The 23260-nt window shown below is 47.1% G+C and overlaps 1 protein-coding gene across 2 annotated transcripts in view; it reads left to right on the top strand.

Moving 5' to 3' along the window:
* GLI2 (GLI family zinc finger 2) overlaps positions 1–23260 on the top strand; it is a 152041-nt gene that overhangs the window by 18443 nt on the left and 110338 nt on the right. For both annotated transcript variants that reach the window (XR_010786320.1, XM_066575346.1), the window contains exon 2: positions 17289–17438. Coding sequence is in view for 1 of the 2 variants with exons in the window: in XM_066575346.1 (XP_066431443.1) it covers positions 17318–17438 (121 nt within the window). In the remaining variant the exon portion in view is untranslated. The remainder of the gene's footprint in view (positions 1–17288; positions 17439–23260) is intronic.

Genomic DNA, 23260 nt, shown 5'->3' with positions numbered 1-23260 from the left:
CACGAACAGTGCATGATGGCCACGTGTTTAGACGCAACGGTTATCGCTCAAAAGGTGGCTTTTGAGCAAATTTTGAGCGATAATCGTTGTGTCTAAATGGGCCTTTAGGCTAGTGGAAATAAGGGAGATGGAACAATAAGTCAGTTCTATCTCCCTTATTTGCATATTACCCACAGGACCATGAATGGCCTTACATGTCTCCCCACTCACTCACTCACTTTCTAGGTGCTCTCCCTAAGCAGAAACTATAGCGTTCCTGACCCTTAGGCTAGTGGCAGATGGCAGTAATTGCGAGTTCCACTTGAGGGACTTGGGCACAAATTGCATCGGACAGTGCATGGGCAGTAAACCGTGTGCTGTCCGATATACATGGACACTGCATATTCATTGGCATGGCCTATATATCGCCCATGAAATGGACAGGTATAGAACAAGTCATGAGTTTTTACATGTGGATTAGGGGTCTGTGTCAAAAATGGCCCATGCGTATAGGCTGAGAACTCCACGGACTTACAGCCCATAAATATACTTGCGTACCACCAGCCTGATTCCAGACCGATTTCTCAGCTGTCGTATACTCATTCAAGTCAATGGGTTCGCAAAAAAAAATCGGATAGCATCCGCGTGCACTCTGTTTCTGATTGATATAAGCGCTAAGCAATGTTAGAAGAAAAATTGGGCCTTTTTTCCCTTTTTTTTTTTTAAGCACAAAAAAAGGATGAAACCTGAAAGTTAAAACTGGACCTACACAACGCAACAAAGACACACACAATATCCATGGACCAATATCGGGCACGGTCATCCAAATAAGCCCAATTCTCCTGTTTGCGCCTACTTAAGCATTACCAGAAGTGTTCTGCCTCCACTTCTCTCCGTTCCCATGTTTCGAGGACAATATGACTGCCATTACTGTTCCCTAGAGCTTGTCACCCAGCTCTCCTAGGCTCCTGATTAGATGGAGCCTAGGAGCCTTGTCACCCAGCTCTCCTAGGCTCCTGAGTGGATGACTAATGTTGGGAGGCAAATTACTAGATGAATGATGCCAACCCTGGGGAAAGCTGGAATGGCATCCATATTGGTAGTCACCCAGAGGAAACTCTCTCTCGGCTTGTGGCTGATACCTGATACAATAGCTGGCGATGGCCGGCGTCATACATTACTATAATTTAATTGGCGGTGACAGTGACTCCCCAGCGAAGGTGTTTTTGCCAGTCTCGTATTACCTGACTACATGATGAATTATGTGCACTTATGACTTTGTGCTGCGCGCAGTGATATCCGGTATCTGCTCTGCATTAACATACTTCTACATCCAAAAGTCGCCTTTAACCATTTCCTCGCCGCGGCAAGCGGCCCGGACCATGGGGTACAAGTTAAGCTGTTTCCTTAGTAAACAAGAGACGGCTGAAGAGCTCTCAGGACAAGTAGCCGCTGACACAATGCGATCAGTCCCATCCAGCGGGGACGGCGGCGCGGCCTGGAGGACACTTGTGTTAAGCTGAATTGATTGAATTTTAATGGCTATTAGCGGCCATGAATAGCAATGATTTTATGGGGCGTCTTGTGCAGCTCGACATTAACAAGCAGAGAGGGACCATTGTGCGGCTGTTGTGGTTCTATGGATTCCTGCGCTGGAAAGTTAACGCTTTTATCCTCTTCGGAACCTGCGGCGCTTCATTGCCCGTCTTTTCATGAATGGAAAAGACCACAAATTTCTATATTCTATCTTCTCCCTTCTTCTCATAATAAAGAGGGGCTTGTGTGTCAATCTGCCTGCGACAGAGAAGCCATGACATGTGCCATGTGCGCCATAGTTATCAGTGTGTTGGACTGCATCGCCCCTTTAACACGGAGCTCTGTGATGACTGCTGAAAAGAGCAACTAGAAACAACATTGCAACATGCATAATAAATATCAATATCAGCACATACACAGCAAATAATACTGCAACACAGAAAAGAAATAGGAATATTGCTAAATACATGATAAATATTAGTAATCACTACACATGCAATAAATAACATTTTTACAGCCTTTTACACAAGAAATTTACCAAAATAATGGAGCCCACACTAGAAAATACACATATGTCACAATCCCCTTATTTTAGCCTCTTGGGTGGGAGATGGGGAAGGGGTGCAGCTGAAGGACCCCCACTATCCACCATCTGCAAGAAGATGCTTAAGGCTGAGTTCACACGGGACGGAATTGCCGCAGAATTTCCGTGCGGAATGTTTGCACGGCGATTCCGCCAGCGGCTCCTAATCCCGGGATGAGCCAGCAGAGTGGACGAGATTTTGAAGCTGCGCTTATCCCGTGGAACTCACTCGGTGTGGTCATTTTGCGGGATTTCCGTCCCCTGTGACCCCAGCCTAAGAGTGCTTTTCACGCAGGACAGAATGTCGTCCCGGACTTCAGCACCAAAATTCACAAGCTTCAATACGGATTTTGGTAAAGAATTGCCGGCAGCATTTGGTGCTGAGTATTCCGCATATTCAAGAATATTCCATCCCGTGTGAAAACACTCTAAAGGGTTTATCCCAAGATATGAACTTAACCCCTATCAAAAGGATAAGAAATTAGTGTCTGATCGGGGGGGTCTGACTGGTGAGACCCTACAGGTCATGAGAACGGGTGTCCCTTTGCTTTAAAGGGGTTGTACCAGAATTTCACGTTATCCCTTATCCACAGGATAGGGCATAACTTGCTGATTGATGGGGGTCTCGCTGTTGAAACCCCTGCAAATCTCAAGAACTGGGATCCCATATTCCCCATCCTCCTTACTACGGCATTACTGCATCCCCCGCAATGAGGAGCAGACTAAATGAAGTGCTGGTTGTGCGTGTGCATTAGCGCTCTCCTTATTTTTTGGTGTTTCCATTAGCTCCATTGAAATGAATGAAGTGCTGACCACGCATGTGCGTCACTGTGGGGGGAGAAACAACTCCCCGCAGTGATGGGAGAATGGGACATGGAAGTCTCCTTCTTGAGATCGACGGTGAAACCTGCACCGATCAGCAGGTTATCCCCTATCCTGTGGATATCCTGTGGATAGGGTATATCTTGACATTTTGGTCCAACTGCTTTAAGGGTGAATGCCCACAGACTGATTTCTACCGCTTTTCCCGTGGCGGAAATCTGCACGTGAATTCTGCAGCTATTAGGTTCTATTGAACCTAACAGCTTTCTGCCAGCCAATGCTCACATGCGCAATTCAACCGCGTATTTCCGCAACGGGATATAAATCGCGGTATGTTCTATTCGCCGTGGATTTATGCCGCGGGGGGATGTCTCCTTTAGTATAGCATTAATGAAGACCACAGAAATCCACGCGGAATCCTGCGATCACCAGCACGCACTTTTTATTTTTAATCGTGGTACTCACGCGGCGTAAATCCACGGACATATTCCACGACGCTCGTGGCCAACAGCCCTAAGGCTGGCTTAACACGTATTTTTCTTAAAAACACAGCCATGTATTTTGTCGTTTTTCAGGGCACTTTTAGACGTTTTTCACCAGATCCTGCGCACCTCCCCTCAGGCGTCGCTAGAAAGAATGGACCATAAAACTGTAACCAAATAAGCGGCAAAACCGCCTGTGGGGGAAAAGGGATGAAAAACTCTTTGAGATTCCCGGCAAAAGTTTGAAATCATTGAAAATAAATGTGTGAAGGAGGTTTAACCGTGCGTCCAGCCGATGCCAGAAGAAGATGCTCCTCTCTGGCTGATTACAGCGGGGCAATAACGGAACACTTCACATACATTACTGACTGTTCACTGTTCATAACTCTAGGATTTGCCTTAGGTCCGGCTTTTAAAGCCTGCTATGTGAACTTGCTTTTATGATTTCCGCAAGCAAAGGGAAAAGCGCAGCATGCTCTATTTTGCTGCGAACTCCACGCAGACGGCTTACATTAAAGTCGATGGAAGCCGTCTGACCTGCAGCCCATCCGCAGTTGGCATTGTGGATATGCCGCGGGTGCCCACGTCATTAGCTAGCAAAACATATCCGGTCATCCACAATACAGCAAAAGAGACAGAATTCACTGCTGGAACCTGCATGCGGAATCCGGCTCTGCCGTTTGCAGTCGGCCTTAAGGAGGTCTTACCACCAAAGATGTTCTGTGGCCTGGGGATGGATGTCTGATCACTGGGGATCTGACTACTCTTACCACCAGTGATTACAAAAAAGGTGCCACTGAATGCCCGATGTGAATAGAGCAGTGGTGTGCATGTGTGCCCGCTGCTCTATTCATTTCTATGGGACAGAAGAAGATTGCGCTGGCTCTCCCTTAGAAATGAAAGGGGTTGTCAGTTGCAAACTATTGATGGAGTTTCCTTCAGATAGATCAATAGTAGATCTGCGGGTGTCTTTAGCCCAGGACCACCATTGCACACTGAGCTGATTTCTGCAGGCAGTAGACAGCTCCATTCTCACTGTAGTGGCCAGGCTTGGTATTACAGACAAAGTTGCCATTCAGTTCAATGGAGACTGTGCCTGCAATTCCAAGCCTGGCCACTACACTCAGAACTGAGCTGTCTGCTTCCTGTAGAAATAGGCTCAGTGCACAAATGCATCAGTGGGGTTCCTGGCCTGCAGACACCTGCAGATCTACTATTGATGACCTATCTCAAGGAAAGGCCATCAAGAGTTTGCACCTGGACATCCCCTTTTAATATTGCTGTGGTCACTCCAATCACATGAAATGTTGAGATACGCCAGTCTGGGGATGTCAGTGGTCAGAACCCAACAATCATATATTTCTCCCCTGTCCACAGGATGTCCTTGATGGTAAAACCAATTTAAGGGCTTATTCAGTGTGATTGCAATTTGTGAAAAACTGACCGATTTTTCATGCATTTTTTCACGTTTTTATTTGAGAGTCATCCGTTTTTTCCATGCGTTAAAAATTGAAGTTGGCCCAATTAAGGACATTTAAAACTCCCATTGAAGTCCTTCATTATGAATAGAACACCAAAACTGCAGTAGGTACTGATACTTCAGCAGGAGACATGATAATGCAGACTGATACACCTTTCAGAGTGTGTGGGAAGTTGGGTGAGCCCCCCTATGTGCATAGAAATGGTCATCATGAAAGAATATACTTCCAGGAACCCAATTAGCCATTAATTACAGATCATCTCAAGGAGTCATGTAAGGGTGACGTGAAATGTGGCGGTTTCTTCTGCACATTTCTTCGCCGCGTGGTTCCTGGCCGGCATCCATCGTGCCCACGCACACACCTCATTCCCGTTTTACCCACTGCCCTTCTCCACATCCGTGTTCTGTTTCATGATACTTCTATGGATTCTGCAGACAGCCGTAGGGCGCTGCCGCCGGAGCAGAGCCCCAAATCACTGCTTTCAGGGACCTCCGGAGTCAGTCTGGGTTTTCATTCTCCTTGCTTGCTTATAAGGCTGCGAGCTCTCCTGTCTGACAGTCTGATTGCTATGGACCCACAGTGATGACCGGCCCTAGCGATGTGCGACATGGGGTTGCAAAGGGCGCCGGCATCCAGCTTGTAAGTGGATCCGGCAATAGTGGATTTAGAGGGTGCAATGGGGGAACATCGCTGACTGCAGTTACTTATGTCCAGATCTTCTTCTTCCACACGGCTCTGGGTATTGTATCTATGCACTAATCTTGGTTCTGATGCATGAGCTTGGTTCTGATATGCTATCTATCTATTGAGTTTGGTTCTGGCACTGTTTGTATGTAACAAGCTTGGTTGTGGTACCGTGTTAATGTTATGAGCTTGGTTCTTCTGTTATGTTTATATTACAAGCTTGGTGCTGGCGCGTATTCGTTATGTGCTTGCTTCTGATACTGTATGTTACCCGTTTGGTTCTGGCCTCATTTTTATGTTATGAGCTTGCTTCTGGTACCATATTTATGTTGCAAGCTTGGTTTTGTGCTGTATTTATGTAATGAGCTTGGTTCAGTTGCTGTATTTATGCACTCAGGTTGGTTCCGAAGATGTATTTATGTACTGAGGCTGCTTCTGGTGCTGTATTTATGTTAGGAGCTTGGTCTTGGTACTGTATTTATTCACACAGCTGTTCTGGTGTGGGGATGCTACTATGATGCGGCTTTCTCCACAAGCAGAATACTGGCAGACTGCAATTAATATACATTTTTTTCTTATGACAGGTGGGGGGGTTTGGGGGGGGGGCACTGAGAAAAGTTCCGTACAGGGCGCCATCTAATCTAAGGGTAGCCCTGCCCATGGTGTTGCAGAATATTCCAGTCCATGGCGAAGGTCACTAAAAGGGGCTTTCGAATCCAAATGTCGGCAGTTTTAGGAGTAGGTTCACACGGCAGGAGCGGCCACAGAACTCTCCCCATGAAATCCACTTCTAAAAAACACTTCAAAATCAGCTGCTTTTTGCTGAGGTCTTTGGCACAGATCTGCATGTGGATGTAACCCTGTTAATGGGCAAAGTTGGCATACAGAAGAAGTGATGTCATTTCTGGACTTTGAAACGTTTGCTTCCGCTTCAGAATTTTGCCCATTGACGGGGCTGAATCCGCATGCAGATGCCCACCGAAAACCGCGGCAAATCGCTGCAGATTTCGGTGCGGTTTCTAGAAGCGTAACTCACGCAGAAGATTCCGCTACAAATTCGGCTGTGTGAACATGGCCTCGGGGGCTGCAAGTCGCATCATCGCGATGACATCAGCATGAAGAGAGCAAGAGGCGGCAAAGGAGCCAAAGAGGAAACCAGAGACTTGCTCTCATTATTGACCCCAAATTCACATTGCCTCCATGTAGCGAGCAGATGAGTAGAACCAGCCTATGAGATGTCCTGCAGTGTAAAGCAATGCGCTACCACCTATATAAATCAAAGGAAGTCGCCACATTCACAAAAATATATACAGCTAGGCAGTTTAGATCTGATAAAGGTCGCAGCATAGGAGTCATGTGACACTCTGATGGCGGCCATTGTAGTCCGTCGGTGGCCTGCGTGACCTCAGGAATCTCCTGTGAATGCTCTATGGCAGAAGTTACATTCTTAGCTTCTTCCCTTCTGCCAGGGCGTTCAGCCTCTTATGTCCCATATCCGGGGCCCCTGTGCCCACCACGGACCCCGGCAGCGACATGACAGGGACATCACAATCATTTATTGGAACATTCAATGGTTCTTTTCATAAGCCGCTCTCTTTTTTGGGTAGAGATACATTTAACGGACTTTAATGGCAATCGGAGGTCTCCGGGGTCAGAGGTCAACGGTCATGACATTATACAGGCCTCTTTAAATGGCTACTTGGAGGATAAAACACAGACTGTGAGTACGGCACAAGCCCTGTAGTATGATAGGATTAGATACATCGGGTAGTATCACACAGGACAGGATTAGATACAGCAGAGAGTATCACACAGGACAGGATTAGATACAGCAGACAGTATTACACATGGCAGGATTAGATAATACAGCAGAGAGTATCACACATGGCAGGGTTAGATAATACAGCAGAGAGTATCACACATAACAGAATTAGATACAGCAGAGAGTATCACACATAACAGAATTAGATACAGCAGAGAGTATCACACATAACAGGATTAGATACAGCAGACAGTATCACACATAACAGGATTAGATACAGCAGAGAGTATCACACATAACAGGATTAAATACAGCAGAGAGTATCACACATGACAGGATTAGATACAGCAGACTGTATCACACAGGACAGGATTAGATACAACAGAGTATCACACATGACAGGATTAGATACAGCAGACAGTATCACACATGGCAGGATTAGATACAGCAGACAGTATCACACATGACAGGATTAGATACAGCAGACAGTATCACACATGGCAGGATTAGATACAGCAGACTGTATCACACAGGACAGAATTAAATACAACAGAGAGTATCACACATGACAGGATTAGATACAGCAGACAGTATCACACATAACAGAATTAGATACAGCAGACAGTATTACACATGGCAGGATTAGATACAGCAGAGAGTATCACACATGACAGGATTAGATAGAGCAGAGAGTATCACACAGGACAGGATTAGATTCAGCAGACAGTATCACACATGACAGGATTAGATAGAGCAGAGAGTATCACACAGGACAGGATTAGATTCAGCAGACAGTATCACACATGACAGGATTAGATACAGCAGACTGTATCACACAGGACAGAATTAGATACAACAGAGAGTATCACACGTGACAGGATTAGATGCAGCAGACAGTATCACACATAACAGAATTAGATACAGCAGAGAGTATCACACATGACAGGATTAGATACAGCAGACAGTATTACACATGGCAGCATTAGATAATACAGCAGAGAGTATCACACATGACAGGATTAGATACAGCAGACTGTATCACACAGGACAGGATTAGATACAACAGAGAGTATCACACATGACAGCATTAGATACAGCAGACAGTATCACACATGGCAGGATTAGATACAGCAGACAGTATCACACAGGACAGGATTAGATTCAGCAGACAGTATCACACATGGCAGGATTAGATACAGCAGACAGTATCACACATGGCAGGATTAGATACAGCAGACAGTATCACACAGGACAGGATTAGATACAGCAGACAGTATCACACATGACAGGATTAGATACAGCAGACAGTATCACGCATGGCAGGATTAGATACAGCAGACAGTATCACACATGACAGGATTAGATACAGCAGACAGTATCACACATGGCAGGATTAGATACAGCAGGCAGTATCACACATGACAGTAATGCATGCAACAGCTCAGCAAGCAGTATTATACAATATATGCTTAGATACAAGAGTTGAGCAGACAGTATATCACACTTTAGACTTAGATACAGCAGCTCAGAAGACAGTATCACACATTATAGGCTTAGATACAGGAATTCAGCAGACTGCATCACTGATAATAGAATTAGACATTAGATACAAGGGCTGAGCAGACAGTATCTCACATTATAGACTTAGATACAGCAGCTCAGCAGACGGTATCACACACTGTAGGCTTAGATACACTAGCTGAGCAGACAGTATCTTACACTACAGGCTTAGATACAGCAGCTCAGCAAACATTATCACACATTATAGGATTAAATACAGCAAGCAGTATTGTACATGGCAGGGTTAGATACAGCAGCTCGGTAGAGTATCACACACTATAGGCTTAGATACAAGAGCTCAACAGACAGTATCACAAGAGAGGCTTAGATACAGTGGTTCAGCAGACAGTATCACACACGAGAGGCTTAGATACAGCAGCTCAGTAAACAGTATCATGCGAGAGGCTTAGATACACACATTTAATCATGTTGGCTTGGTCTGTGCGGCATAGTCCCTATCTGGGCGCTTGCGCATGAGCTTTATGTTTCTGCATACTGCACCCCAGGATGCAGCTCGACCTGCTGCTGCGGTTACCGTATCCGAGCCGCGCGTCTACTTGTGGACTCGCCCGCAGAATTAAACCCTTTTCAGTTCTGCATCAAAATCCGCAATGAAAATCTGCATGTAGGAAGTTCTGTTGTGTGAAGTTCGGCGCGGATCGCCATCTCCATCCACCAGAACGCGAACATACGCAGATTTGGGTACGGAGTTCATAGACCTTAGTCTTTCCCTTATATGGTGCGAGGCTTCAGTCATGGGGGGGGGGAGTAATAATGAGTAATATGGGGGGCACTGAGTCACAGAGCGGTAACGGCACTGACCCCTCACGGCCCAGCCCGACAGGAAACAGGGGTGTCAGCGAGCCCCCCGTCCTGAGGGGCTTCCCTACATCCGTGCGGCCTGTGCGCAGGAAATTACTGTCTTGTCTGGATTACTATCTGGCTCTACGAGACGCTCAGAAGTCGCGCTCCCCGCAGATCCCACTTTCTCCGACTTGATCTCCTCCATATTCTCCGGCGCGTCCGAATCTCAGATTGTTGTTTCTTCTTCCATGTGAAGTTATGAATCATAGAGAGAAACAGCCCGGAGCGTAGGCGGGAAAATAACTCCAAGATGGAGGGGGAGCGGCGCGGCCAGGGGTTAGGGGATTAGATACATGGCGGAGCAGACAGTATCACACAGGATAGGATTAGATACACGGCTGAGCAGGGAGTATCACACAGGATAGGATTAGATACACGGCTGAGCAGGCAGTATCACACAGGATAGGATTAGATACATGGCTGAGCAGACAGTATCACACAGGATAGGATTAGATACACGACTGAGCAGGCAGTATCACACATGAGAGGATTACATACACGGCTGAGAAGACAGTATCACACAGGATAGGATTAGATACATGGCTGAGCAGGCAGTATCACACAGGATAGGATTAGATACATGGCTGAGCAGACAGTATCACACAGGATAGGATTAGATACACGGCTGAGCAGGCAGTATCACACATGAGAGGATTACATACACGGCTGAGAAGACAGTATCACACAGGATAGGATTAGATACACGGCTGAGCAGGCAGTATCACACAGGATAGGATTAGATACACGGCTGAGCAGGCAGTATCACACATGAGAGGATTAGATACACGGCTGAGCAGGCAGTATCGCACATGAGAGGATTAGATACACGGCTAAGCAGACAGTATCACACATGAGAGGATTAGATACACGGCTGAGCAGGCAGTATCACACATGAGAGGATTAGATACATGGCTAAGCAGGCAGTATCACACATGAGAGGATTAGATACACGGCTGAGCAGGCAGTATCACACATGAGAGGATTAGATACACGGCTGAGCAGGCAGTATCGCACATGAGAGGATTAGATACACGGCTAAGCAGACAGTATCACACATGAGAGGATTCGATACATGGCTGAGCAGGCAGTATCACACAGGATAGGATTAGATACACGGCTGAGCAGGCAGTCTCACACATGAGAGGATTCGATACACGGCTGAGCAGGCAGTATCACACAGGATAGGATCAGATACATGGCTGAGCAGGCAGTATCACGCAGGATAGGATTAGATACATGGCTGAGCAGACAGTATCACACAGGATAGGATTAGATACATGGCTGAGCAGGCAGTATCACACAGGATAGGATTAGATACATGGCTGAGCAGACAGTATCACACAGGATAGGATTAGATACATGGTTGAGCAGACAGTATCACACAGGATAGGATTAGATACACGGCTGAGCAGGCAGTATCACACATGAGAGGATTAGATACACGGCTGAGAAGACAGTATCACACAGGATAGGATTAGATACACGGCTGAGCAGGCAGTATCACACAGGATAGGATTAGATACACGGCTGAGCAGGCAGTATCACACATGAGAGGATTAGATACACGGCTGAGCAGGCAGTATCGCACATGAGAGGATTAGATACACGGCTAAGCAGACAGTATCACACATGAGAGGATTAGATACACGGCTGAGCAGGCAGTATCACACATGAGAGGATTAGATACATGGCTGAGCAGGCAGTATCACACATGAGAGGATTAGATACACAGCTGAGCAGGCAGTATCACACAGAATAGGATTAGATACACGACTGAGCAGACAGTATCACACATGAGAGGATTAGATACACGGCTGAGAAGACAGTATCACACATGAGAGGATTAGATACATGGCTGAGCAGGCAGTATCACACATAAGAGGATTAGATACATGGCTAAGCAGGCAGTATCACACATGAGTGGATTAGATACACAGCTGAGCAGGCAATATCACACATGTGAGATTAGATACACGACTGAGCAGACAGTATCACACATGAGAGGATTAGATACATGGCTGAGAAGACAGTATCACACATGAAAGGATTAGATATACGGCTGAGAAGACAGTATCACACATGAGAGGATTAGATACACGGCTGAGAAGACAGTATCACACATGAGAGGATTCGATACACGGCTCAGCGGACAGTATCACACAGGATAGGATTAGATACACGGCTGAGCAGGCAGTATCACACATGAGAGGATTAGATACACGGCTGAGAAGACAGTATCACACATGAAAGGATTAGATACACGGCTGAGAAGACAGTATCACACATGAGAGGATTAGATACACGGCTGAGAAGACAGTATCACACATGAGAGGATTAGATACACGGCTGAGAAGACAGTATCACACATGAGAGGATTAGATACACGGCTGAGAAGACAGTATCACACATGAAAGGATTAGATACACGGCTGAGAAGACAGTATCACACATGAGAGGATTAGATACACGGCTGAGAAGACAGTATCACACATGAGAGGATTAGATACACGGCTGAGAAGACAGTATCACACATGAGAGGATTAGATACACGGCTGAGAAGACAGTATCATACATGAGAGGATTAGATACACAGATCAACAGGCAGTATCACAGGATAGGACTAGATACGCGGCTCCGCAAGTAGTATCGCACGAGCTACAGCATCGGAGCAGCGGTATCACACATGAGGCTGCCGTCATATCTGCGTCGGGGATCCGTTCAGAGAGCAGAGAGGGGAATCCTCCGGCCACACAGGTCCGTCTTACGATGGAAGCGAGCAGTTGGACGCCATTGACTATATTGGGGGCCGTTCGGTTTGCACTCAGCTGCCTGACATTTTAGCGGATCGCTCCGACTGAAGTCCCCAATGTAGATGTGCGGGCGGCCGTGGGGCTTATTCAGACGACCGCATTCACACAGGTATTTCAGGCCGTTAAAAAGCGGCCCATAAAACGCGGCCTGCGAAGCGTCCGATCGCAATGGGATCAGTCAGACACGTGAAAAAAAGTGCGCAAGAAAAAATAGGACCTGCGAGAGCATTTTCGGTCGTCTTTTTTATGTGGTCCATGAAAATATAGGTCTTGCCTTATCTTTTGATGTGATACACAGCAGGCTTAGATACAGCAGCTCAGCAAACAGCACCGCACATGGCAGGCTTAGATACAGTAGCTGAGCAGACAGTACCACACATGGCACGCATAGATACAGCAGCTGAGCAGGCAGTACCACACATGGCAGGCTTAGATACAGCGGCTGAGCAGACAGTACTGCACATGGCAAGCTTAGATACAGCAGCTGAGCAGACAGTATCGCACATGGCAGGCTTAGATACAGCAGCTGAGCAGACAGTACCGCACATGGCAAGCTTAGATACAGCAGCTGAGCAAACAGCATTGTATATGGCAGGCTTAGATACAGCAGCTGAGCAGACAGTACCGCACATGGCAGGCTTAGATACAGCAGCTGAGCAAACAGTATTGCACATGGCCGGCTTATAAACAGCAGCTTAGCGTACAGTATCGCAAATGGCAGGCTTAGATACAGCAGCTTAGAGGCAGTATTGCATATGGTAGGCTTAGATACAGCAGTTCAGCAGACAGTACCGCACATGGCAGGCTTAGATACATCAGCTTAGCAGGCAGTATTGCATATGGTAGGCTTAGATACAGCAGCTCAGCAGGCAGTACCGCACATGGCAGGCTCAGATACATCAGCTTAGCAGGCAGTATTGCATATGGTAGGCTTAGATACAGCAGCTCAGCAGACAGTACCGCACATGGCAGGCTTAGATACGGCAGCACTGTCCTCTGGTGACACGGCCGGGGGGATATTTGCCCCTGTATCTGTCAGTATGGGATTATTGGCGCAGTTCTTGGAGCAGACGGGGATGTTAAGGACGGACAGGCCGGGACTTGTGAGGAGCAGGAAGCTGTCAGATGTTTCTGTTTGGACGTTCTTGGCAGCGCCGGAGCCGCGGGATCTCGGTTTGTGTTCTTGAGGTGTTTGTATTATGTCTCGCCGTCTTGTGTACTTGGTGCTGACATCATCTGCGGTCCTCTACGCCGCGCGGGAAGCGCTAACTTAACGGTAACTTCACTCTCTTCATGTCACAAGTCTCATAGACTTCTACGTATTCGCTGCGGTCGCTTCATGTGTCGCAGTATACGGGTCACAAGATGGTGGAAAGTTTTCATCTCTAGGGTCAATAAGAACCGCAGGGCATCAATACATCACAATATCTCATCGTGTGATCGCAGTGTGATATGATGTCAGCACCGCTGGCGTTCGCCTGGGGCGGGTACAGAAATCATTGGCGCAATAACAAGTGTAACCCCCCCTCCCCCCTGAGTCTCCTCTTTAGGCCTCGTTCACATGAGCCTCAAAATCACGTAGAAGATAACCGAGCAAAAGAATTGCGAGTATCACTGCGGAGAATCATGTGAATGGATGGTTTTCCGTGATTGAGTCTAGAGGTGGAGCTGCATTTTTTCGCCTATTCACACGGTCAGGTGCGAAGTATTGCCAAAAAATGCGCTGTTGATCGGACTTCCCTCGGCCGGCGGAAAGCCTTTTGAGGACTTAAATAGAGGCAGCTGTCTTCTTTCCCGAGCCTTGGACGCGGCTAAACTCCCTCCCCCTCCCTTATTTTTGCAGTTCTCATAGAAGTCTATGGAGTCTCAAATGTTTTTCAGTCAAAAGATAGGGCAAGACCTATATTTTGGCGCAGCAGGGCGCTTCGATCGCTGACTGCACTCGCCGATGTCCGATAATTGTAGGTCTGATTTTTTTTTTTGCGCGGCTAAAAATCATTCGTCTAAATGACTCCATAGGGAACCATTCATTCTAAGGGGCGCAATTATTTTGCATGGGCAACTTAGCTGCGCAAAATCATTTGAGTGAATGCGGCCTTATTCTCTGCCTACATGTGCGGGGCCGCATCTACAGCTCACAATGCCAGGGGCCACAAGTAATGCTCCATTTAGGGATTATTCACATGTCACATCTGAGTTTCTAACGGACGGAGCTCCGCCCCATTATAGTGAATGCAATCATTCCCATGGGAAACGGACCGATGGCCGCATGAAAAATGGCAGCCTGTCCCACTGTGGTGCATATTTCATCACCAAAATTACCCATTAGAACAAAAACACGTGACCGTAGGGGCAACTGTGCTCGCCGGTATGAAGTGGAGTTGTGCGTGGACGAAGGAAATTTCTTCCCCTTCGCCGGCCGTTCAAACTCCGGGCCAGAGCGCAGTAGTTTGAAATAAAAAGCGCGGGAACATAGGTGCCATCCGATCGTTCCCACGTAGTATTCACTATTGTAACCGCGCGAGAATCCCGATAGTGAAAGCGAAATCGCTGAAATCCATTGAAATCAGAGGTTTGGTTTTGTGATTATCACAGCCGCTAGAGGGGAGAAAAGCACGTTCAGGTGTTTAACCCTAATGGTGACTCCAGATGAGCGCGTGCGCACGTTTCAGCCCAATGAATTTGCGCAGTGTACGAGTCTTTTTCGCACGCAGGGCCTGTTGATATGCACAACCTTTGGGGCTCTTTTACATTACGCAAACCTTGGTCTGTAACCAACAAGGCATGTGGATGGATGCTCGTTGCTGCCGTTTGCATATGGCGGTGGATCACCTATGGGGACGATACGCATACAGACGGCATTGGTTGGCGGCATATCTCCCCGCTCAGATGGGCCGCTAACATCAGTGTTCGCACGTTTGTCCGCTGACCCTCTGCACTTTCACACTTGGCAATGATCAGAGAAACAAATGGTTCCTGGGACATGAAAGGGTCTTCATTTGGCCCCAGGAGCCCCCCCCCCCCCTCCCCCATCAGTAGGTGCCTAGGGCCACATGTATATGTGTAGGTATATATCTGACACTTGCATTGTATCTCCTCTTTATTCTCGCTGTGTTCGCTCATTATAAACTGCTCATTAGTCAAACAGATAACGATAATTAGCAGATAAGGGAACACTTGGAGATGTCTGAGCAAACAAAGTGAGATAACTGGCTGGGAGAGCGATGTATGTTACATGTGCCGTATGTAGCGGACGCTTTACGTGGGGCGATTTTCACTCAAAACAGCTCATTTGGGCGATAGCGGTCCCATGGCCACCGGCGGGCGCTACGTGACGAATCGCACGCTTGTTGGAGTCACTAGCTCAGTTTAAAACCGCACGACTAGCGGCCCTTGTGATCTACGGGCGACTGGCTGTTGGTAGTGGATGGAGGCGGACGGCTGGAAGAGCTCTCCGGTCCGCCCCACCTCCATTCACATGAGCGATGGGGATGGTTGTCGGGGGCTTATGGGCCCAACAGTCGCCCCCTGTAAGGATACCCCAAGGCGGGGCTCACACAGCAGCTTTGTGTATGTCCAGCTTTTCCGTTCCGGGGTTCCATCTGAATGACTGAAGTCCCTGGATGGAGCCGGAGGCTTTCAGTACTTGGTAATACTTTGATTTCAATGGGAAACATCACACCGCATGTATGTGCGCCATAAGGTCCTATTGAAATCAATGGGCGATGCGTTTCGAAGAATGCGAAGAAATGGCACATGTATCGATTTTTCTTACTTTGCCGTATCGCTGTGAGGGAAAACGTCGCTAATCTGTGTGACTCCATTCCAAAAATGGAGTTCATATTTGCGCAACTGTTGTGCATCTCCGACGCACCAAACATGGCTGATTTTCGCGCTCGTGTGCTTGTAGCCTTATAGAAAAGCTTTTTGGCTATTTTTGCCTTCCATTTTTCGGAGTCTCAGATCCGGGGGGTCAGTGACCCCGCAGCGCCCCGTCACTGGATACATTGTGGCAGCTGCGGTCTTCCCCTCGTAGATATTCTCAGTTTGTCTTCCCCGATATGTGACGCTCGTCTTCTCGGCAGCTGTGTTTGTCTTCTGTTTGGAGACTGCAGATTCTAAATGCAGAAGCATATTCATGGAACGGGCCGGGGGGCTTACAGTGTAATTTCCTCCCGGGGGTCAGCAGCAGCCACAAAGTGTCAGGGACAAGAGGGTCAACTGGCAGAAGACGCAGCTTGTAGAAAGACCAATTGTGATGAGGAGCGCCTAGTAAGGAGTCTTGCCGTACGCCTGATGGCCTGAGAAGGTTCGTTACTTGTGGGTTATCTGCTACCACTTTATCAGTGTAAATCATGCAGCGCTCTATTACCACCTGAAGAATATGATAAAGAGTTATGTTTTGAAGAAATAAATAGTTCTTTTTTTACACATATGTGTTGGTGAAGCATTTGTGAGATTAATTAAAAAAGTGTTGACAGATAACCCCCAAGTACTGAAAGTTCCTGTATCCCCCAGGTGAGCCCCCCGCCCATGGCAGCTCAGGCTAAAGTCCCATCTGCGCTAGGGGTTCCGTTTTCCTGCTCTTATGGGATCCCCCTGGATGATGGAAGCACCAACTGACCCCCTGACTATTATGGGGTCCGCTCGGTTCCTGCACCTGTCTGTCACGCAGGTCGCTAACAGAGGGAATCCCGTCCTAACACCCAGACTCCTCTTGTTTCAGGCTCTGTCTGTGGAATATGAGCCGCTGACATGGAAAACTCCGGCCCAGTGATCACAGCGCACAAGAAAGAGACGAAAACCTCCATTCTGGATGGAAACGGCTTCTCGGACGTGGGGAAGAAATCCGGGGTCCTGAACACGTCGCCAGCAGGTACCGTAGCTGCATGTACCATACAGAACAAAGCCCCCCAGTAAATACATATGGCGGGGCCCCCTCTTATATGGATATAAAGTTACTATAAAGGTGTACATAGATTTGATCACCCAGCTTTCCCAGGTGGTATCTATAATAGGACGATTCCGGGACGCACATTTAATGGGGTCGCAATTTGATAAAGGTGAAAGTATCACACATGATAGGCTTAGATACACATCTCTGCAGATAGTATCACACATGATGGTATTAGATACAGCAGTTCAGCAGGGTGTATTACATATTGTACGATTAGATACAGTTTAGCAATCAGTATCACATGCAAAGCTCAGCAGATAGTATCACACATGATCCGATTAGATACAGTAGGTCAGAAGGCAGTATCACACATGATAGGATTAGATACACAGCTCAGCAGACAGTAACCCACATGATCAAATTAGATACAGTATGCCAACAGGCAGTATCACACATGATAGGATTAGATACACAGCTCAGAAGACACTATCACACATGATCAGATTAGATACAGTAGCTCAGCAGGCAGTATCACACATGATAGAATTAGATACAGCTCAACAGACAGTATTGCATATGATCGGCTTAGATACAGTTTAGCAATCAGTATCACATGTGGTAGTATTAGATGCAAAGCTCAGTAGATAGTATCACACATGATACAGTAGGTCAGCAGGCAGTATCATACTTGGTAGGATTAGATACACAGCTCAGCAGACACTATCACACATGATGGGATTGGATACAGCAGCTCAGCAGACAGTATCACACATGGTAGGATTAGATACACGGCTCAGCAAACAGTATCACATATGATAAGATTAGATACACAGCTCAGCAGAAAGTATGACACATGGTAGGATTAGATACACAGCTCAGAAGACAGTATCACTCCTGATCAGATTAGATACAGTAGCTCAGCAGGCAGTATCACACATTATCAGATTAGATACAGTAGGTCAGCAGGCAGTATCACACATGATAGGATTAGATACAGTAGGGTAGCAGGCAGTATCACACATGATAGGATTAGATAGACAGCTCAGCAGACAGTATCACACATAATAGGATTAGATACAGTAGGTTAGCAGACAGTATCACACATGATGGGATTAGATACAGTAGCTCAGCAGACAGTATCACACATGATGGGATTAGATACAGTAGTTCAGCAGACAGTATCACACATGATGGGATTAGATACAGTAGCTCAGCAGACAGTATCACACATGATGGGATTAGATACAGTAGCTCAGCAGACAGTATCACACATGATGGGATTAGATACAGTAGCTCAGCAGACAGTATCACACATGCTTTGTGTACATGCATGTACTCCAGCATATGCAGGTGGGCGCAGAATGCCATCAATTAGACCCTAAATATTGACACCATTGAGCAATTTCGAGTTTGGGATTGTTTTGGGCAGACAGTTGGGGATTCCTGACTAGTGGATGCTGGACTAATGGAGTGTAACAGTCTTTATGAACAGAACACCCCAAGTCTGTCATTTGTATCAGAATAGACCATTTGTTCCCTGTGATTAATCCCTGATGTGCTTTGACACATTTCAGGGGGCGCTCAGCATTTTATTGGGGGTTGCTTACTGACAAGAGCCTCATGGCCGGAGCTCCCTGCCTGGCTGGGGAGGGGCCAGCCTTTGAAAACAGCAGGGGATCTGGCCTGTGGCTTTAATTGCCCTTGTGGCAGATGCTGAGGTGCGATTCTACACAGGCCATTACTTTGGGGCTGGATGCTGAGGCTCCTTCTTAATTGATGGCTTCCAGGAATGAGCCTCCTCCGCCCTCCTTATCTCCAATGTCCTTCTAACCTCACGAGGTTCCAGGACCTTCTGCTGACAAATGGTTCTGCTCAGGCAGATGAAATGGGAACTGCTCCGACCTCCATGGACCATTCGACCTCCTGGGGGCGCCACATATAAAGATGCACTTAGACGGAACTATTATCATTCATAAAATCTCTAGATCATTCATATTTGAGCGATAATCGTTTAGTGTAACCGCGGCCAGCGATCGCACAATTAACGATAATTCGTGCATTCATCGTCATCATAGCATGAAAACCATCGTTGGCTCATTCGCTAATCACTTGGTTAAAATATCGGTCATTCAGTTGTTCTCATTCACTGATACAGCGAATGTGAACGATTTAGCGAGCGAATGAGCAGGCTGTAGGAGCGAATGAGTAACTCGAAACATCTAAGCATCTAAACATTCCATCTGATAGCGCCCTAAGGAAGGCCGGACGCACAAAAGTATTTGCGCAACATTTTGTGCGTGCAATACGTGGTGAATAGAACCCATTCATTTCAGTGCGTTCGCTCCCCTATGCGTCTTCTGCGTGCGCATTTCATTCGCTCAAAAATATACTCAGCTAGCTTGCTTTATTATTTTCCTGCGCATTGGTGCACGAAAATATCACATATTGCGCTACATAAACTAATTTCCCATTGCAGTGAATGGGAGGTGGGGTGTGTGTTTTTCTGTGTGCACAAATGCACACGATTTGCGCATGAAGAAGTACAGTAAAACACGCAGATGCACGTGCAAACGTTATACCCATTGTGCAAAGACATGTCACAAGTGCGCATGAAAATGCGCTTACACCCATGTGACACTGACCTAAGGCCAATTCATGCAGCCATATTTTCAGGCCGTGGGCTGTCCACGTATTTGACCGAGATCACACACCCCATAACAGCCTGTGAGGCTATAAACACGGACCAGAAAAATCACTGCATGTCGGTTTTCACAGACAACAATAGGACGTGCGATGTGCAGTGTCTATGGAGATCGGACAGAGCATGTCAAACTGTGGCAGAGGAGCGCGACGTTCTCCCATTGAATTCAGTGGAGCTGGTGCTACAGCCTTGCAGTGATTTTCGGGGAAGAGCTTTAAATATAAGCCTTTCCCTAAAAAACATCCCTAAAATGTGTAAAAAATACTAAAATATGTATACTCACCTTTCTGCAGCTGCCGGGGCTCAGGCACGCCTAGCCAGGTCTTCTCCTGTACTGCTGTGAAGAACTTTCAGCAGGCGGGAATTTAAAATCCCCGTCTGTTGAAAAGGCTGCTTCTGATTGGCTGAGCACTGTGACCAATCAGAGGCAGCTCTCAGCTATTGCATGACAGCTGAGAGTTGCCCTGGCAGCTGCAGAGAGGTAAGTATATATTTTTTAAAAAATTTTTGCACATTTTAGGGATGTTTTCAGGGAAGGGCTTATATTTAAAGCCCTTCCCTGAAAATCACTGCAAGGCTTGCCGGCAGCCTATTGCTTTCAATGGAGCCAGCTGTAGCACTGGCTCCATTGAATTTAATGGGAGAGCATTGCGTTCCTCTGCCACAGCCGTGACAGCTCTGGCAGAGGATTTCTTCATCTCCGCGGGGAGTCCCCTTGTCACTGGACACTGCAAAGTTTTCTCTATGTCATTTGGGCCGCCACTGTTGCCGCCATCCCCATTGACAACAAGGTGAAGCCCCTGAATGTAACAGCATCCAGGTGTTTCACATCCAAGGAATCCCCAGCCGCAGCAGGGAAGAGCGGGCAGCACACTTTTTGAGCGGAAAAATGCAGACAGGTCCGTTTTTTCAGCGTGCTGCCCGCTTCGGTCATGTGAATTTTTGAATGCATCAGTTATGCGCAAAAAAATTGTGTATCAAAACGACCGTGTGACTGAGCCCTAAAGCCTACACTGGCATAAGTGCGACAAATGTATTAAGAAGTGCAAGCTTCTTTATACACTCGTTGTATCTGGCACCACCTCCGTGCACTAGATGGACACTATGCCAGCTAAGAGCTGGCATACATTGTAGTAGATCTGATGGGTCCGTGAGGCCACACCCCCTTTTTACTAACCTACCAACTTCTAGAAAAGGCCAAAAGTAATTTGTGATTTTTGTATACCAGAAATCTGATATGCAAAACCAAATCAATCAGCCTCAAAGTCTATCAGAAAGCGTCAGACAATATACTAAGCTTCTGCTTCATCACCGTAAAAATGGAAGTACCAATTAATACCGCGTGGAAGGCGGCAAAATTCAGTGCTGAATACAGAGCAAGTTCAAGCATCGGTTGTTCAGTTGGTTGTTTTTGCGCCATTTTTAGTTGTAGACCATAATGCACAAACTGCACATACTTGATCTTGGCATGTGTGTTCTATGAAGGGGTCCCATCACACGCCCCGGAATATTCCGCGAGATGCTGTAAAATATCCCATTGTGGGTCTAACGTGCGGATTTTGACATGGCTTTGAAAAAATGTTTTAAAGGGGTTGTACCAAGATCACCGCTGAGACCCCCATAGTCTGCGGAACAGGACTCCCGCGTCCCACTCACTGTGGGGGTCACTTCTCCTTTGGAGTGACGTCAGCATGAAGGCAGCGCTGGCCGAGCATGTGCAGTCGGCACTCCATTTAGTTTAATGGGTGCTACTCGGCCGTCTCCGCAATCCTATTAAAAGTGAATGGCGCACTTGTACGACTAGCACCCCATTCCGTCTCCTTCTCACTGTGGGGGGTGCAGTAACCCTGCGATGAGGAGGAGCAGGACCCCTATCCTTGGCATCGGTGGGGCACCTGTGGATAGCGGATAACTTGTAATGTTGGTACAACACCTTTAATTCTGCCTGCAATTCCATCTGCAGATCCGTATTCAGACATGCAGATTTCGGTGCGGGTTTTGATAGCGGAATATTCGTATCATGGCTAAATCCAGTGTCTGTGGCGAGCCGTAGCGCCATTCCTGCACCTCCTCCGATGTTACGCGGATTCTCTTACCACACGCTTCTGTCATTAGTAACTTGTGAACTAAACGCCACTTTTGGCTTCTTGCATTAAATACTGCGAATGGCAGCTGTGGGATCCCCCAGTGAGGTGCCCGTCTCCCAGTAACAAGCCTCCTGCCCGCTGTACCCCCTCTCATCTCCTGTCGAATGAAGGATGAAAGCTGAGATGTTACGGTGAGGAGCTCGGGTGCAGAACTTACAGCGACAGCGTTTGAAGACTGAGCCGAGAGATGATGAAAGAGACGTCTAATCAGTCCTAAAAAGCCCTTAAAGGATCCTAATAAATAAGTCACGGTGACCGGCAGGGAGACGATGCTTTTGTATTCGACTTTGCTGCAATTATGTTTCATGTTAACGATGGGCTCAGGGCGGAAGAGCGAAGTGCAAAAGAATTCTGATGGAAGAATCTAGTGCAGCTTTGAGTTCTGCTGGGACTTCTGGTACTACGGCCTGAAATCAGGAACAGAAAGAGGGTCTTATCACCCCTATCTATGGGATATTGCGCCAATCTCTCCTCCATAGTGAATGCGATGGAAGTTTTACATTTCTTCTAGGATTTACTTCCTAGTAGGGGAGCGTTCATGCAGCATTTTTCACTACCCTGTGGGATTCCGTCTGGCTGTTCCATCGTATTGTGACCGTCGCTGTCTTTAGTGATGCAGACGCCACTTTGGCTCCGTTTGACAAAGTTTCCATTTGTTTCAGGTATATTTGGAGTATAGAGTAATACAGTCACCTGGGCTCTTCTATACTCCAAATACAACGGAGACCCCGTCAAGCTGATACCATAGTGCGCTCCTTTTCACAATGGTTCCACTCGTTTCTGGTCGGGGTCCCATCACAATGGGGTTTTTGGCATCTGTGACGGAACCCCAGACGGAATGCTTCTACATAGTGAAAAATACTGTGAAAATGCCCCCTAACTGAGGCCATCGGCAATTACAGACCCCACACCAGACCGGTGTCACTATATAACAAGTTCTGTGACTTTGTAAT

The sequence above is a fragment of the Eleutherodactylus coqui genome, chromosome 8 (genome assembly GCF_035609145.1).
Source record: "Eleutherodactylus coqui strain aEleCoq1 chromosome 8, aEleCoq1.hap1, whole genome shotgun sequence".
NCBI classification, from domain to species: Eukaryota; Metazoa; Chordata; class Amphibia; order Anura; family Eleutherodactylidae; genus Eleutherodactylus; species Eleutherodactylus coqui.
The sequence above is the reverse complement of the archived record's forward strand: the minus strand, read 5'-3'. Positions and strand labels throughout refer to the sequence as shown.